Source organism: Callithrix jacchus, chromosome 3 (assembly GCF_049354715.1).
Source record: "Callithrix jacchus isolate 240 chromosome 3, calJac240_pri, whole genome shotgun sequence".
Classification (NCBI taxonomy): domain Eukaryota; kingdom Metazoa; phylum Chordata; class Mammalia; order Primates; family Cebidae; genus Callithrix; species Callithrix jacchus.
Window position 1 is genome coordinate 40,623,358 of NC_133504.1, and position 17,077 is coordinate 40,640,434.

A 17,077-nucleotide genomic window follows, 5' to 3' on the forward strand; every position below is an offset into this window, starting at 1 on the left:
TGAAATGGTTTGGCTGTGTCCCCACCCAAATCTCATCTTTAATTATAGCTCCCATAATTCCCATGTGCTGTGGGAGAGAACTAGTGGGAGTTAATTGAATTATGGGGGCAGGTCTTTCCCATGCTGTTCTCATGATAATGAAAAAGTCTCATGAGATCTGATAGTTTAATGAAAGGAAGTTCCCTTACACAAACCCTCTTGCCTGCCACCATGTTAGATGTAACTTTGCTCCTCTTTCACCTTCCACTGTGATTGTGCAGCCTTCCCAGCTATGTGGAACTGTGAGTCAATTAAACTTCTTTAGAAATTATCCAATCTACAGTATGTCTTTATCAGCAGTGTGAGAATAGACTGATATATAAATTTAACCTCAAAGAAGAGCTCTTTAATGGAGAAATTTATATATCATGAAATTAATCCTATTCCTGAAATCTTTACTGTAATGAATGGGGACCTCTAGCCAGGTTCTTTACTTACATCACTTGGAATTATTTTGCCTCCATATAAGACTAGTTTGTACTTATAGTGTTGAATTTACAAGTTTTCAAATATATGTAACTATATTAATGATTAATGGTTAGATGCTTATAAAATGGTGACTCTAACAAGCTCCATTAAGTAGAGATACATGCAATCACTGTGTTCCATCAAGAGATGGTGCCATTTATGCACAATAATGCACATTCTTCAGTTTATTATTTGATATAATAAATTTTAACAAGTTTCCAAAAGTGTTTATATAAAAAATAATTCGCCTGCATGTTTTAGTAAGTTGTTTGCTTTTAGTAATCATTTCTTTCTAAGTAGATATTTTTCGGTGTTTTATTTTGTTATATTTATTGGCTATTTCTAATAGAAACAGCTTGTTACTCAGAAAGAGACATCAACAAGGGAAGACACCTTTCCCACACAAAAAATGTATTCCAGCTGCGTTTTAATTCAAAGTTGAATAAAGACAAAGGTAAAAAGAAAAGCTACAAAGATTGTCCTAGGTGAGTCATCCGAGTGTCAACTAGCGTGGTCAGGGGCCCCTGTTAAACTACAGATATTTGATAGGAATTGTTACTTTAACTGTGAGAAAATGGATTCCTAATGACACTTTTGCTTTTCACTCTGGGTTAGCTTCTCATCAGTCCACAAATGCCCATACCTGGTTCTGTCAACGTTTCTGGTTTTCAGACTATGTGCTTTATGAGGCAAAACATAGCAACACAAACATTTTAATTGCCTTCATGTTTTACAACCTCAACTGCTGTATTTTATATAAAGGCCACAAAATGAATATTGTTATTGATGAAAATTGGATTACCTTGAGGACTCTCACTTAACTGAAATCACAAATGGAGCAGACGGAAAAATCAAAAGTATATGCTGAGAAAGGTGAGTAAAGAGTGAACTCCTCAGAGCAGTAATAATTTTCATTTCTAGAGGCCAGAAATAAAAAAAAGAGAAAGGGATTTTTTTTCTTCATTTGGGAACTTTGATTTCCAGTATTAATTTAACACAATACAAGTAATATAAGTTTAAAAAATAAATAGTGTTAGTTACTTAGGAAAAAGTAGTTTGTATGAGGGACTCAAAATGGTTTTTAAATACCACTATATGCAAGAATCTGCTTTCGTTTGTTTTGTTTCTTTTGGTTTCTATTTATCATGGGTCTGCAGGTTCTATTTTTAAAATAAAATAAAACTTGTTCAATGTTCCTCAAGTGCTTCTATGTTGATCAGCAAGCTCTACTTGTGATAATTACACTGTATGTACGTCAGTCAGGAAAGTAAGAAGTTTCTGCTTTGCAAACTAGAGGACCACTTATTAAACCAATTCTAATCTTCCTAACAGCCATACATTCACCTAAAACATTAACACAAAAAAAGCTCTCTTAAAACACTAGAAAATAGCAGATAATATTCCAGCAACTCCAAACCAATTGTCAAGGATTAGCTCTATATTATATGGGCTGATTTTTGACAGACAAACTTGAAAGTTATTTATTTTTGGGTAATGCTTGCAACCAGCCATACTTTGCTTGTCTGTAACTAGTCACTAGATTAGTCTTTCCCTTCTAATGGCTTTGATCCCTATTGTAGGAAGGGACAAGTTATCCAGAGACTGAGTTATTCTTTTATCAGAATAAATTCTTCACATGTGTTTGCAATTCATGACCAAATATACAAATGAGCATATTTAATTATATTTTGCTAATTACTAACAATAACTTTTTTCTTGTTTCTGATTTTTCTCTGGGATTATGCCAGTTACTTGATACATGTTCATTAATTTTATACTAAAAAAATTAATGAGGGTGCTATTCTAAGATTTTAGTCTAATGTCCAGCTAATCATAATGATACAAGCTCTCTTGCTGAGTGAATAATAATCATAATATAATTTGTAAAAATAATCAAAATATAATTTGTGAGTGAATGAAATATTCCTTAGAAAATATTAATAGACACCTTTTTACAGCATATGTCCTATAACTAAATAAAAAGCTTAGCTAATTGGTTATTTATGTTGTATTAATGTTTGAAAAATAAGTGGAGATTGAAACTTCTTATGAGTAATAACACTTTTTGAATATAGGTATTCAAGTAGTATTATTTTGAATATAGGTCCTATATTCAATAGTAGTATTGAATATAGGTATTCAAAAAGTATTATTTTTGGCAAAGGATATAAAAGTTAATTCACCTAGTTATGAACATATATAAAGCCATGAAGTACTAATTTTTTTATTATACTTTAAGCTCTGGGGTACACATACAGAATGTGCAAGTTTGTTACACAGGTATACACATGCCATGGTGGTTTGCTGCACCCATCAACCCATCATCTACATTAGGTGTTTCTCCTAATGGTATCCCTCTCCCTAAACCCCACCCTCAACTGTCCCCAGTGTGTGATGTTCCCCTCCCTGTGTCCATGAGTTCTCATTGAATAACTAATTTTTAAGATTCTTTTAAAGTATTTTAAAATTCCTGAATATTTTACTATTTACCACATCACACTAAATTAGCAGAATAATAAAAATATCTAATATCCTTAAGTACTTATCATGATCTAAATAATGTACTATGCTCTCTCCAGATATTTTCATATTTAATACTACAAACTCATAAGCCAGATACCATTGCTGCCATTTGACAGAAAAGGTATAAGACTAAGAAACCTGGCTAAAATTGTGCAGGTTATAAGAGGAAAGGAATGGGTCAGAAGCGTGATCTTCCATTGTGAAGCCCATCTCATGCTTTTAACTGTATTGCACCTTTCCCTCAACAGAGGGATTCTTTGCCTCTTCTTCTATGAATGAATGGAAAGAAATTTAATCAAAAGAAAATTTGAACATATTATATATTGCCAAAAAATATAGTGTTACCTTCCCTGGTTCTTACCAATGAATATCAATAAATATTATTGATTGATTCCTGATAGACTTGAAAGGATGAATTCATTCCCTGAAGAGGTTGAAAATAGTTTGCTTAACTAATACTAGAACTGAATACTAAACATTCTGACTAAATGAGGAACAAGAACTAAAATAATTGTACATTAAAGAACACAAGAATGAAATTTACATTTACCATACATTATACCATCATAGGACAATCATTAGTTAAGAACAGATTACTTTTAGCCACATTTATGACTATCAGAGGAATCAACCTGATTTTGTTCATGACTTCTAGAGGACTTTCAGAGAGAAAGAGCATTTTAAAAATAAGAGTTAATATTTAAAGTTTATGAGTTGTTGTAACCAACCCATTGAAGGTAGATTGATTTTTAAAGCTGGAAGTCAAATATTAATATCATGCTACTAACACATTTAAATTAATAATAGGCATTCTATGAATAGCATTAGCATCTTCTCTATAAACTCATGTAGCCAACACTTACACTTCTTCATTCCTGAATAAATCATGCAACAAAAGATGAATATTTAGTTTCTATGAATTAGACATAAAAAGAATCGCCTGTTTAAATTTATGTAAGTTGTGTTTTTTTTTCTACAGATAGCATTAAGGTTTTGTGACTAATTACTTTTTTTGTTTAATTATTTTATGGGCAAAACCTTAAGGATTCTTAGAAAAGATAAAGCTTTGCCTTTCAAAGAAACCGCTGCCATCTCCCACTGACCGAAAGAAGTTTGACCATGACTTTGCCATCTCCACTTCCTTTCATGGGGTACACAATATTGTTCAGAACCGGAGCAAAATTCGCAAGGTGCTCTGGTTGGTGGTGGTCCTGGGCTCAGTCTCACTTGTGATATGGCAGATCTACAGTCGCTTGGTCAACTACTTCACATGGCCAACCACAACATCTATTGAGGTTCAGTATGTGGAAAAGATGGAGTTCCCAGCTGTAACATTTTGTAATTTGAACAGGTAAAAAGTACTTTTTAAAAAATAATTTGTTTGTATCAATTTACTAGCATAATCTTTCTTGGATGACTGATAAAAATTTTGCTCATGTGGAAATTAACATAGTAAAACCACTGGAGTTCTTAAATTGCACTTAAGAGTACAAATTTAAGGGAGCAAAGATGTTTATTAATTTCTTCTTTCACTTATTTTCTGTCTTTTCTTTCTCCCTTCCACAATTGTATTCTAGGTAACATTCCAAATCCTGTCATTAGATAGATGTAAAAGAGGTGGGGTTTCACTACATTGCCCAGACTGTTCTCAAACTCCTGGGCTCAATCAACCCACTCTCCTTGGCCTCCCATAGTGCTGAAATTATAGATATGAGCCCACTGCGCCTGGACCAATGTAAACGTCTTGATCCCTACACATTAGAAGTTCATTAATTAGCAGAAAAGAGAAACATCAACAATCACAGTGCAATATGGTAATTACATAATAAAATAAAACAATGTGCAAGGGCTCTGAAATCCCACAGATCAGATTAATAGTCTACATCTTGGATGTTATGGAAATCTGGGAATTAAAAGATGACTAGAGCTTTCTATGTGGCTTGAAGAACTGGAAGAGAGAACTCCTGTACAAACACATGAAGATACAAAATTTTCTAGCGTACATGATGAGCTATTTAACATAGCAGAGGCAAGGCTAACTCCATGGGTCTGTGATCAGTGCAGTTGCACAGAGCCCTGAGCTCAGAAGAGAGTTACATTTGATTCAATGATCTACTGCCACTGTCTTGAGTCCTTGACTGCAACTCATTCCAGAAAACTGTAGTCCATTGACTGTACAACAAGTCTTCTTAGATGAGAGCAACTGTTCACCACTAGGCTTCAGGCAAAGCTTTGTAATTGCCTGTGGTGAAGCCTAAAAGATCACACACAGGATTTTTGCTGGGAAGGGAAGCCTTCTTAAGACACATTACTTAATTAGGCAAGTCACTCAGCCTTCTTAGTGTTGATTTTTCTATTTAGAAAATGAGATAATATCATCTACTTTATACATTTGTTGTTACATCAGAAAAGGTGATAAGTACTCTATTGTGTTTCATTCCTATGGGGACTTCTAGAACCGGTGCTCAATATATTGTAGATGTTACATACAGCCCATTGGTATGATTGTCAGTATTTCAAGAACTCAAGACATGTATTAAGGTCCTAAAAAGTCAAAACAAATCAATCTTTTCCCCCAAAAAAATCATTTTCAATACTATTGCCTCACTATTTTAAGTAGCATGTGTTCTAACAAAAACAACGATAGGTTGCAGTTATCCTTGATTGAAAGAGAATGTAGACATTACTTCCAGAATGGCAAAGTGAGGAAGTCCATACACTCTATCTCCTCCAAAACTAATCATAACTGGTGAAAAAGTATTTATTTTAAGAAGCAAACTTTTCTTTAAAAATGCAAACATTTAAATAGTATATCTTCAAATTCAAGTCTTCTGGAACCTCAGAGTGATCCAAAACCAACCCTGTGGAAAAATATTTATTTTAAAACATAAACTTTTCTTTTAAAAAGCAAAAGTTTATAGAGGATCTCCTCAAATTCAAGTCTACTGGAATCTCAGAGTGATCATATTTAAAAATTGGGTCATTAAGAATATAATTAGATAAGTTGAGGTTATACTGCTTTAGGATGAGCCCTAAATCCAAAGACTAAAGTTCTTATAAGGAGAGGTGAGAACACACAGAGATACAGCAGAAAAAGGCCATGTGAAATAGAAGTAGAGATTGATATAATCCTGCCACAAGCCAAGGTATATTTAGGACAAAATGTTGTCCTAAATATATTTAAGACACAGAGAAAACAAAAAGTAAAATGGTAGATGCAAATCTAACTATATTAATAATTAAATTGGAATGGATTAGACAATCCAATCAAAAGGCAGAGGTTATCAGAATAGATTATTTTAGAAAGATCCAACTATATGCTGTGTATAGAAGACACAATTTAGATTTGAAGATGCAAATAGGTAAAAAGTAAAAGAATGGAAAAAGGTGTGTCAACCATCAGAAAGCTGGAGTAGATATCCTAATCTCAGACAAGATAGACTTTAAAGCAATCTACGTTACTTGACATTTAAAAAAATGGTCATTTTATGTTGCATAAGTGATCAGTCTATTAGGAAGATATGTTAACCTACGTAGTTAGATTTTTCAATACCCCACTTTCAGTAATCAATAGAATAAATTGAGAGAGAATAAACAAGGAAATAGAAGACACAAAAGACTTAAATATCCTTGTAAACCTACTAGACTTTGCAAATATCTTTTGAACGCTCTACTGGACAACAGCAAAATATGCATTCTTCTCATGTGCACATTTTCAAGACCACATACAAAATAAAATAGGTTAAAATATTTTAAATTATTCATTTATCAATCACAATAGAATGAAATTAGAGGTCAATAATGAAAATAAAATTGGGATATTCACAAATGTGTATATATTAATCGATGCACACCTAAATAACAAACAAGTCAAAGAAGAAATCACAAAGAAAATTAGAAAATACTTTCAGATGAATGAAAATGAAGACACAACACACTAAACTTATAGGATGCAGCTAAACCAGTGCTTACAGGGAAAGTAGTAACTGTAAACAGCTAAATTAAAAACAAAAAGATGTTCAAAAATCTCTAATAGCCTATGATCTAAGTACTTCTATAACTTTTGGTATGAAAACCTAATCCATTTTGCGTAACTCAAATCTCAAATCAATGATTACAACTTTTGTGTTAGATGACATTTTTAAAAAATGATAGTATATCCTAAATCAGATATAACAAGTACCTGGACCAACAACAAAAAAAAAAGATTTAATATTTTAGAGGCTATAATGGTAGAACAGGAAAATTCTTAATTATAAGAAAATTATTCGGCCGGGCACGATGGCTCAAGCCTGTAATCCCAGCACTTTGGGAGGTCGAGGCAGGTGGATCACGAGGTCAAAAGATCGAGACCATCTTGGTCAACCTGGTGAAACCCCGTCTCTACTAAAAATACAAAAAATTAGCTGGGCATGGTGGCGCATGCCTGTAATCCAAGCTACTCAGGAGGCTGAGACAGGAGAATTGCCTGAACCCAGGAGGCGGAGGTTGCGGTAAGCTGAGATCACGCCATTGCACTCCAGCCTGGGTAACAAGAGCAAAACTCCGTCTCAAAAAAAAAAAAAAGAAAAGAAAATTATTCTTCCTTGGGAACAAAGAACTAAGACAATATCAGTGTATAGGCATTAGAGATATCTCCAACTCCCAAAGTCAAATTTAATAGATAGATAATTTGGATTCCCAATGTAAACGTAATACTCAGCATTACTCAGCAAATTAATGACACATCAGGAAAATAACTCAAGATATTTTCTAGTTCTTAGAGCCAATGATCTTCAAACATTTTAGTTAACATGCTATCTAAACAAAATTTGAAAAGCTGTATATTTTATATATACAACTTTTATATGCAACTTGCATATGTCTACATTGTTAGCCATAATCCTAAGTATATTTATTATATTTAGGAGATGAAAAATGTTACATTTTATATCAAATTATATTATCACAAACATATTACATATTATCATATTTATGAGATGAAACAGGATAAGGATTTACTGTAATAGGAATAAATATTTCATATATTTACATAAAATTTTAACTACTTTATTGACTAAAATACACCTGTAGAAATCATTTAAAATTTTCATCTGTGGACTGTATTTAAATAACCAAAAATCTGGAAGTCCTAACAAATAGTTCAGTTACATTTAAAATAACAAGTTTTATTATTCTACTTAAGACTTTGTCAATTCACTCTTAAGCAAGGGCCGAATACTTTCTATCTAACACCAAACTTTACCCTAGCTATGAATATGTGTATGGCAGGGCAAGATGAGATTTTAGGAGCTTTGATTAATTCTTAAAGGAGTCTTAAGCAATATATAATTTGTATGCCTATGTTAGGAGCCCTGAGGTTGTTATATACCAGTATACATTCTATGGTAAGATTTGTGATGGGTAACAGGTTAACACTTTTTTATATATGGGAGAAGAACCACTGTGGAAAGAGGATGGGAAAATGTATTTCTGTAAAATTCTCTGTGCAGGAGAACACTCAGACATATGCACATTCTAGTTTGAAGACCATTGTTTTAAGTTGCATTGTCTCCAATTCACTTGAAAAAAAAATAAAGCTTAGCACTGTAATTTACTTAGAGTTTAATAAGTTAGAAACTGGAAAGAGGTCTGCTGATAGATCCCAATTTCTATACTCTTCTTGTTAAACCACTTTGTGAGTAGAAAACGGACACCTAAGATGAGGAAACTTTGCCAAGTGACTTTGGGTTATCAGAATGGGTTCACTTTTCACAATCAGTACAGGAGCCTATACCCAGTGTATGTCAGAGATCGTTTTTTAATAACCCCCTCCTCTATACAACAAAATTAGTTTTGGAAATAGTCATGAAATCACACAAATAATAAAAATGGCCTATGTATATTCATGTCAATACAAATGTTAAAAAATAAAATAATATAAAAAATAAGAAAAAGTAATGCATTAATACTTTCTGGGCACTAATGTATTTTTTTAAAAAACCAGAAAAAGCTTTTTAAATCTGTTCCAGTCATGAAAGTAAAATAAAATCTCAGGACCCCCACTCACTACGCCAAAGGGAAAAGTTAAGCATGGGGACTGAGTCTCACACGACTGCTTCCCATTTTGTTCTGGAATAGATAACCACAAAGATAGAAGGTACATACCATCTCAGAGGGCCCCTCTTACAATTTTCTCATAGGAAATCTCTTGTGAGCCCCAACATCCTTACCTTAAAATGGAGTTCTATTGAATTTCACCCTGAGAAAACAAATCAACAGCTTATCTTCACAGGTGCAGGACAAAGGCAGAACTAGAAGTCATCCCTCCACTCGCCTAAGGGAAATGCATGTTTGACTTCTTCCTCTACTCTGTGTTTACTTAATCTTATATAGAAATAAAGATTCACTAAGCACTAGGCAAACAATAGTTAACTATTCCTCCACCCACTCCTTTCACAGGTAAAATGTAAATTTAGTGAAATTGATCAAAGCTTCAAAAGCATGCAACTGCTTGCTCCTATTATTTACCTTCCCCTTTCTGTTCTTCCTTTTCCCCCTACTGCCCACTCTTTTCTCTTTAAATATTTTGTCCCCAAACCCTTTTTGGAAAAAGCATGAATCACAGATATTTCTCTGATTTTGTTTCTTTTCCCTAGGCTCATCCTCAACCTTGGCAAAATAAACCTCTAAAATGATTGAGGCTCACCTCAGTCATTTTCTTTGGTTCTACACAGAAGTAAATAATAGCATTGTGTTTCCATTTTTAGCCTTTCTTTATGAATATTTGTCAACAACTTCATCAAAATTAACTTTATCCATGTATTCATGTTCCATAGCACAGCCTGATTAGTCTTACTTGTAGTTGATTAAAGAATACTTATTAATTTTAGTTTTTAAAAGGTTCTTTTCACATGAAGCAATGGTTATACAAACAGAAAGACAAGCCCCTAAGAATACCACTGGCAAAAATTCATAAAAAGTCACATTTCACAAAAAATTCCAGAAATTGTAATAATGTTTTGTGACTTGATTTTTTGGTATCATTCTAGCACTTTTCAAATGTCTTTGTGCCTGAAATTTTCACTAAAATATCTTTATCACAAAATACATCAAAAATTTTTATTCATTTGATGAAAAAACTTCAGAATTTAATTTCTTCCACTAAAATCAGAAATAATGACTGAATATAGTGATTACTGATGCTGTTTGATCCCTCGTTTATGAGTAACTCAGGTACTGGGTCTTCATGTTTATAATCACTGTGATTTTTTTTTTTTTGTTTATTTCAAATTTGTTTGATGCAAGAAAAAAATTGTTCAGGGCTTTCAACTGAAGGTAAAAATCATTGTTTCTCATATAAATATAAAGACATATTAAAGGTTTTATTAGTTAGAGAATAGTAAGACGTTAACATTTGTTCAAAGAAGAATACAAAAGGCAGACAGTGTTCCTCATTTTTCTTCTCCACAAAATTATCTGTAAAATGTACATTTCTTATAAATATGAGAAATGGATCTGTTTCAGCAGGACTCACATAAGGCCTGAGTCAGGCATCAACTTGGATTTTAGAGAAAACTTACTCATTTTGGTCATATAATTTAGGGAAGCACATTTAGAACCATTATTATGCATAAGGACAGATATGATAATGGGTTACCAGATGTTAAATTGTTTAAACAAATTAATATATTTTTACTGTTATTTTATTCTACTAGGCTTGTAACTGGTGGGTTAAAGAGTAAGGCAAATTCTAGCTAAGCAAGGTTTTTGAAAGGAGAACTTAGAATTCTGAGTTTTGAAGTTCAAATTAAAATTGAAAATAAGCCAGATGCAGTGGCTAATGCCTGTAGTCCCAGCACGTTGGGAGGCCAAGGCAGACAGATTTGTTGAGCTCAGGAATTTGAAACCGGGCTAGGCAACATGGTAAAACTCTGTCTTTACAAAAAATACAAAAATTAGCTCGGCATGACAGTGCACACCTGTAGTCCCAGCTATGTTGGGGGCTGAGGTGGGAGGATGACTTGAGCCCAGATGTTCAATACTGCAATAAGCCATGTTCATGCCAATGCACTCCAACCTGGGCAACAAATTGAGATCCTGTCTCAAAAAATAAAATAAAATTGAAAATAAACACAGTGCAAAATACTTTTGTTTTATGCAAAACAATATCTCTCAAAAGAAAAATTTTCTTCCTTGGTCCCAGTATTGTTAGGCTTTATTACATTTAATTCATGTATATAAATTACTCTCATGATCTCAAATATTATTAGTAAAATTTTAAAAAGCTTAACAATATTTTAAGATGCCCTCCTATTTAACCTTTTTGTAGATTGTATTCATTCCTCCCACATGTATAGTAATTCCTTTATTTCTCTGCATAATCATTTTGAATATAATCCAATGAACATGTGTCAGGGAGTACTGGCTCCGCCTGTGCAAGGTTTCACAGTTGTAGGAGCAGATTTTTGGGAACCTGTCAGTTAAGGGGAGTTGGAAACCCGAAGTAGCTTTAAGGTATATAGGGTTTACACTGTGCTTCTGCCAAAATCTTTTGCTGATGTAAACTCTTAATTCCTTAAAGATCCAAGAAATATTTTTGACCAAGGAAAGCAAGGTTATTAGATGTACTGTAGTTAGACAGAATACCACCATGACAGACAACTAAGAGAGCCTTGGAATCAGGAAGTCAGAGGTGGCTATATACATATATAGAGTTTTAGCGTCTGGACTGGCTTTGCAAAGATCAGAGTCAGTTAAGTAAGCTATAATATTAGATGTTGACTATGTAAACAGTTTTTCATTTTTTATAGGGTATGTAATGTTGGCTTGAGGTTGTTTCTCTATTTTTGTGTATGTCCTACCTTGATTGAGAAAGGATTTAATATGACTTGAATTTGAAAGAAAAATGATATGTATATATTGTGAGGGCGATGGATATTGGCCCCCTAAAGATTTGCTGAGAAGTCAGTGACACGAGGCAGATTGATTAACAGAAGAAAAGGCTTATAATGATATTTAATGTGTATACACATGAGCCTTCAGAATGAAGCCCAACATGCCAAACAGATACAGAGGCTTATTTACCATCTTGATATTATAGAAAGAATGCAGGCTCAGAGAATTGCCAAAAGTAGGTTTTAATGACAAGACAGGTTATACAGGTTATAGAAGGGAGAAAGGAAGAGGCTTGACTGGCAAAGGTGACCTTGCTATAGAGAAGACTTCTTCAGAAAGGAGAGATGGCAAATGTTTTTTTTTAGACTTTTAAAGGTATTGGAATCTCAATCTCTCCTACACCTAGCAAATGTCTAGCAATAGGAGGCCTGGCTGCATTAATGGACGTATTCTACAGATGCAAATTTTCCTCATAAAAGACATATAGACCTAAAAGACGCCTCTGCAAGTCCTCTTCTGTTATGGACCCTGTGGCAGCCATTTCCAAATATGTCAAAAAAATATATTTTAGAGTAAATATTTTTATTTCCTTCTCTCTCTCTCCCTCTCTCTATATATGTATACATATATATACACACACACATATATATACATATATATTTATATATTAAACAAGATAAGATAATATAAAGGAAAATGAAAACAAAATCTGCGACACAAAAGAGGTTCAGGCATGACACACAAACCACATATCCCATATACTTACCAAGAGTGGAATATACTTTCTGTTCTATGCTTTTAGCAGTCAATTCAAGTAGAGAACATTTGTTCAGTTTCAAAATGTATAATATCCAAAATATGAAAGGCCTGATCACGTTTGTAAAGGAATGGAAGGCATGCAAATAAAGAACCATATGGAATGCAAGGCAAAATTACCCACAAGATAAGAGAATCAGAAAATGATACAGTCATCAAGTTACATAGATTACTTCTGCTTTGGTTGCCAGAATGAGTCATTTCTTTAATAAATACTTACCTAACACTCACTATATTTCAGGCAGCTGTCTAAAAATGTTAAGAAAAACAATTAATGTTATCATTAAAATAACACTTTGAGGTGGGTTATATTAATATATACAGATTTTGCAAGAGAAGAAACTTAAGTCACAGGGAAATTTAAAAAATTTGTTAAGTTATACCAGTAAGTGGTTGTAACAATTAGAACCTAACTGGAGAAACAGAATCACGGTGAATGACAGAATAAAGGGCTTTTTTCTAGGGATTAAGCCCCACTTTGTTGTACTAGCTGGTTAAGCAGTCTAAGTTTTTCGCCTGTTTCTAGTGCTGGGACTGAAGTCAGAAGGGCCAGCAGTTATAAGAGAAAATAGATATGAAGCGGGGGAAACATACAATCTAGAAATGTAAGTCTCTTTTTCACTACCTCCAATCTTTATAGTGTGGGTGACCTGTAGGATAGCTGTCATCTTTACCAGGTTGCACTTTTACCTAACCCAGTATTTGAAGAAGCTGAAGAAATAGGTCACAAAAGAGCTGGAAGAGCTGTGGTCCCAGCTGCTGCCTGATAACAGCAAGTTGAGTCAGTAGATGGATGTGTGTGAGCTACCACAGCTCCTGCACAACAGTGAAATTCACATATATACAAGATGGGAATGCTGGGAAATGTAGTTCGAATTTAGCTAAGCCAACACAGGACACGGCCACATACAGGAAATTTGACTCCTAAATGCACTCTTAACAATTCCACCTCTTCCTTTAAATTGAATCTTGAAGCTCCATTAGGTGACATCCAGATCAAGGTCTGGGGAATAGTCTAGATAAATGAAACCACATGTTCAGAGACTTAAGACTCCCACACAATAATAGTGGGAGACTTTAACACTACATTGTCAATACTAGACAGATCAATGAGACAGAAAATTAACAAGGATATCCAGGATTTGAACTCAGACCTGGAAAAAGTAAATTTAATAAACATTTACAGAACTCTCCACCCCAAATCCACAAAATATACATTTTTCTCAGTATCACATCACACCTATTCTAAAAGTGACCACACAATTGGAAGTAAATCACTCCTCAACAATTGCATAGCATTTCACAGGTTTAAATAAAATATTGGTTGGCTGCTTATTTGTTATTTTCCTCCCTTATTCCTTCTTTCTCCATTATTAAGTACATTTTTGGCATAAAAGAGGTTTTTAATACCCATTTTTAGACTACATTCTAGCCTGGGCAATAGAGCAAGATTCCCATTCTCTCTCCCTCTTTCTCTTTTTCTTTCTTTCTCTATTTCATTCTTTCTTCTTCTTCCTTTCTTTAAAAAAAAAAAAAACCACATGTTCAAATCCAAGATTAATTGCAAATGGGTCAAAGACCTCTAAGGAATCAGATTTTGCTTAAATGTCTTGCAAATAAGGGAGAGTATAGAAGATAAGAAGAAGCTAATAGAATCTAGATGTTGGTCTCTGTCTTCTAGAAAATTACAAGTTTTCATTATTCTAACTATTGCCTTCATTCCTGCTAATAGGTTCCAAACAGATGCTGTAGCCAAATTTGGTGTTATTATTTTCTTATGGCACATTGTATCCAAAGTCCTCCATCTTCGAGAAATTACTGCCAATTCCACTGACTCTAGAGAAGCTACTGATTTTGTTGCAAGTCACCAAAACTTCAGCATTGCAGAATTTATCAGGAACAAAGGTTTTTATCTCAACAATAGCACTTTGTTGGACTGTGATTTTTTTGGAAAGCCGTGTAGCCCAAAGGTAACGAGTTGCTATTTCTTCAACTACAATTAAAGTAATAAATTATTTTACTGTACTGTTTCACATTGAGCTCCCACAGCATTTACTCCCATGGTGAATCAATCCAAATTTGCTTAAAGATTCTATTTCACTAGCTCAGCCTTATGATATCGGGATGATATCGGGGGTATGGAATACATGAGACAAATTTCCTCTTTCAAGCATTTAGATAAGAAAAGAAAGAAAAGAGAAAACTTTATTGCCTTTCTTGTAGTATAGTCCTTCCAAAATAAAAACAATTTAACACAAAAGGGTATTTTAATTTTTTTCACTTATCAACAAACAATCTATTCCAACATAGCATTTTTATAATCACCAAGTATCCATCACTCTGCTTTTATTCTTTCGGTATTGCATTAGAGGCTATAGAAAACAAGAGGACTCCAGCATTTAACTATGAACATTATATACACTTTAATTATATATTATATATAATAACATAATTATATATAATATACATTCACTCATAACAAGTACAAATACAACACAAATGCATAACAAATACAAAATTATGTTATTATTTATAAAATGAATCTACATTTAAGATAAAGTACTAGATATATCTGTAATCTATCAACAAGGAAGTATGTAGGCAATTTGATGCCATATTTCTTGTATCAGCAATTCTGTAGCCTGGGTTGTTAAGGGAGTCTAAGGAACTTCAGAAATTCTTGGTTCTGGGTTACAATTTCTTATCTTTTTGGTAGGCCATCTTAGCACACAGTAAGCAGTAAAGTAATGCCTGAGAGACACTTCACAGAGGTGAGGTTCTGGTCTAAACTCTTAATTTGGAAAATAAGCTTTCCTATGCTGTTTTTATTTACCAACATGTTTAACTTACCACCAAGAAATTTCATTTTAGGGATGACTTTTTCAGTTGCATATTACAGAATCCCATTTCTGTTACAGTAAACTGAAATGTAAAAGTAATGAGTCAGCTTTATTAAGCGGGAACTCCAAGAGTAGGTCTGGCTTCAGAAAATGCTAAGCCAATGGACTCCAAGACTATCTTTAAGATTCTGACTTTGTTTCCATCTCATAATTCTGGTTGGCTTCTTTCTGTATGAGTTCTCCCTACACTTCGCCAGAATGGCTGCTGATTCCCCCTAGACTTTCATTATCAGAGTTTATCACTCCAGTATCCACTTAATAATCTCATCAAAGAATCTGATCAGCTCTACTTGGGACACATATCAATTCTTGAACCAACCACAGAGTCAAGAAGGTGAGGTTTAAGCTTGGCCCAACTTGTGTCCCATGCATGCCTTTGTAGTGGCTGGAAAAGGAGGGTCAAGGGAATGGAGTTATGTGATTGACTGCCACACTGAACATGCAGGTTGCAGAAGGCATAGCCCCTCCAAGAAAGGATGCTGAAGTAGTGCTCCACTACTTCAGGGAAAAACATGTTTCCATACATCTTTAGGAAAATATAAAACAAGTAATTTTTTTAAAATGTTGTGAAATACGTTCTTAATTTTATGTGTAAATGTCTCCTTTAAATAATCACATGCAAGTTGACAAATGCGTATTACCAGAAAAAAGAAAACTATCATTGTATATACATATAAATCAGACTATCTCTCTGATATTTCTGCAGTCTTGTTAGATATTTGTACTTTTGAAGAAAATGTTATAGTAATTAAACTTTAGAAGTGACAAAACTATCAAATTGATGGTTTTTTTTTTTTGGTTTATTTATATATTGGAGGATTTTGCACATGTCTTCACTGAATATGGAAATTGTTTTACTTTTAATCATGGTGAAACTATCCAAACAAAGAGAAAAGTGAGTGTCTCTGGAAGAGGCTTGAGCCTGCTCTTCAATGTGAATCAGGTACTGAATTTGCTTCAACCTAGCCAGATTCAAGACAAGCAAGAACGGGTGGGGGTTTCAACAAATTTGATCAGACTATTTTGCCATGTCAGATAGCTCCGATAGCTCCCACACATTGGATATTTTTCAATTTTTGTTAATTTAGTCTAGATTCATATGGATTTTATATAATTATTAACTTAGAAATTAAACAGACAAAATTTGAAAGCATAAACTGCAGATTTTTAGCTATCCTACTTACTTAAATTACTATGACTCCAGGAAATGTTTATGCCACAAAATAAGGAAAACCAGAGATCCTAAGTTGCAATGTATATAGATATTTTAAGAAAACTCTATGCATTTAACAATAATTTTAGAACTATGTTTATGTAAATATGACAATGTGTTTTAGAAAAAAACTCTACATATATATATGACAAACCATAAAATGTATATCTGGAAAAGTGATAGAAAATCTAGTTGTTATACAAAGAATATAATATAAATAGACTGTCCTACCCTAGCTTTT

At 33.5% G+C, this 17,077-nt stretch overlaps 1 protein-coding gene across 1 annotated transcript in view; it reads left to right on the forward strand.

Annotated features, from left to right (window-relative positions):
- Positions 1 to 1,246: 1,246 nt before the first annotated feature.
- The window catches only part of ASIC5 (acid sensing ion channel subunit family member 5), a 46,688-nt gene continuing 30,857 nt past the window's right edge, over positions 1,247 to 17,077 (forward strand). The window contains exons 1-4 of the mRNA XM_002745297.7: positions 1,247 to 1,380; positions 4,075 to 4,381; positions 14,456 to 14,693; positions 16,441 to 16,566. Coding sequence (XP_002745343.3) covers positions 1,341 to 1,380; positions 4,075 to 4,381; positions 14,456 to 14,693; positions 16,441 to 16,566 — 711 coding nt within the window. The 5' untranslated portion in view covers positions 1,247 to 1,340. The remainder of the gene's footprint in view (positions 1,381 to 4,074; positions 4,382 to 14,455; positions 14,694 to 16,440; positions 16,567 to 17,077) is intronic.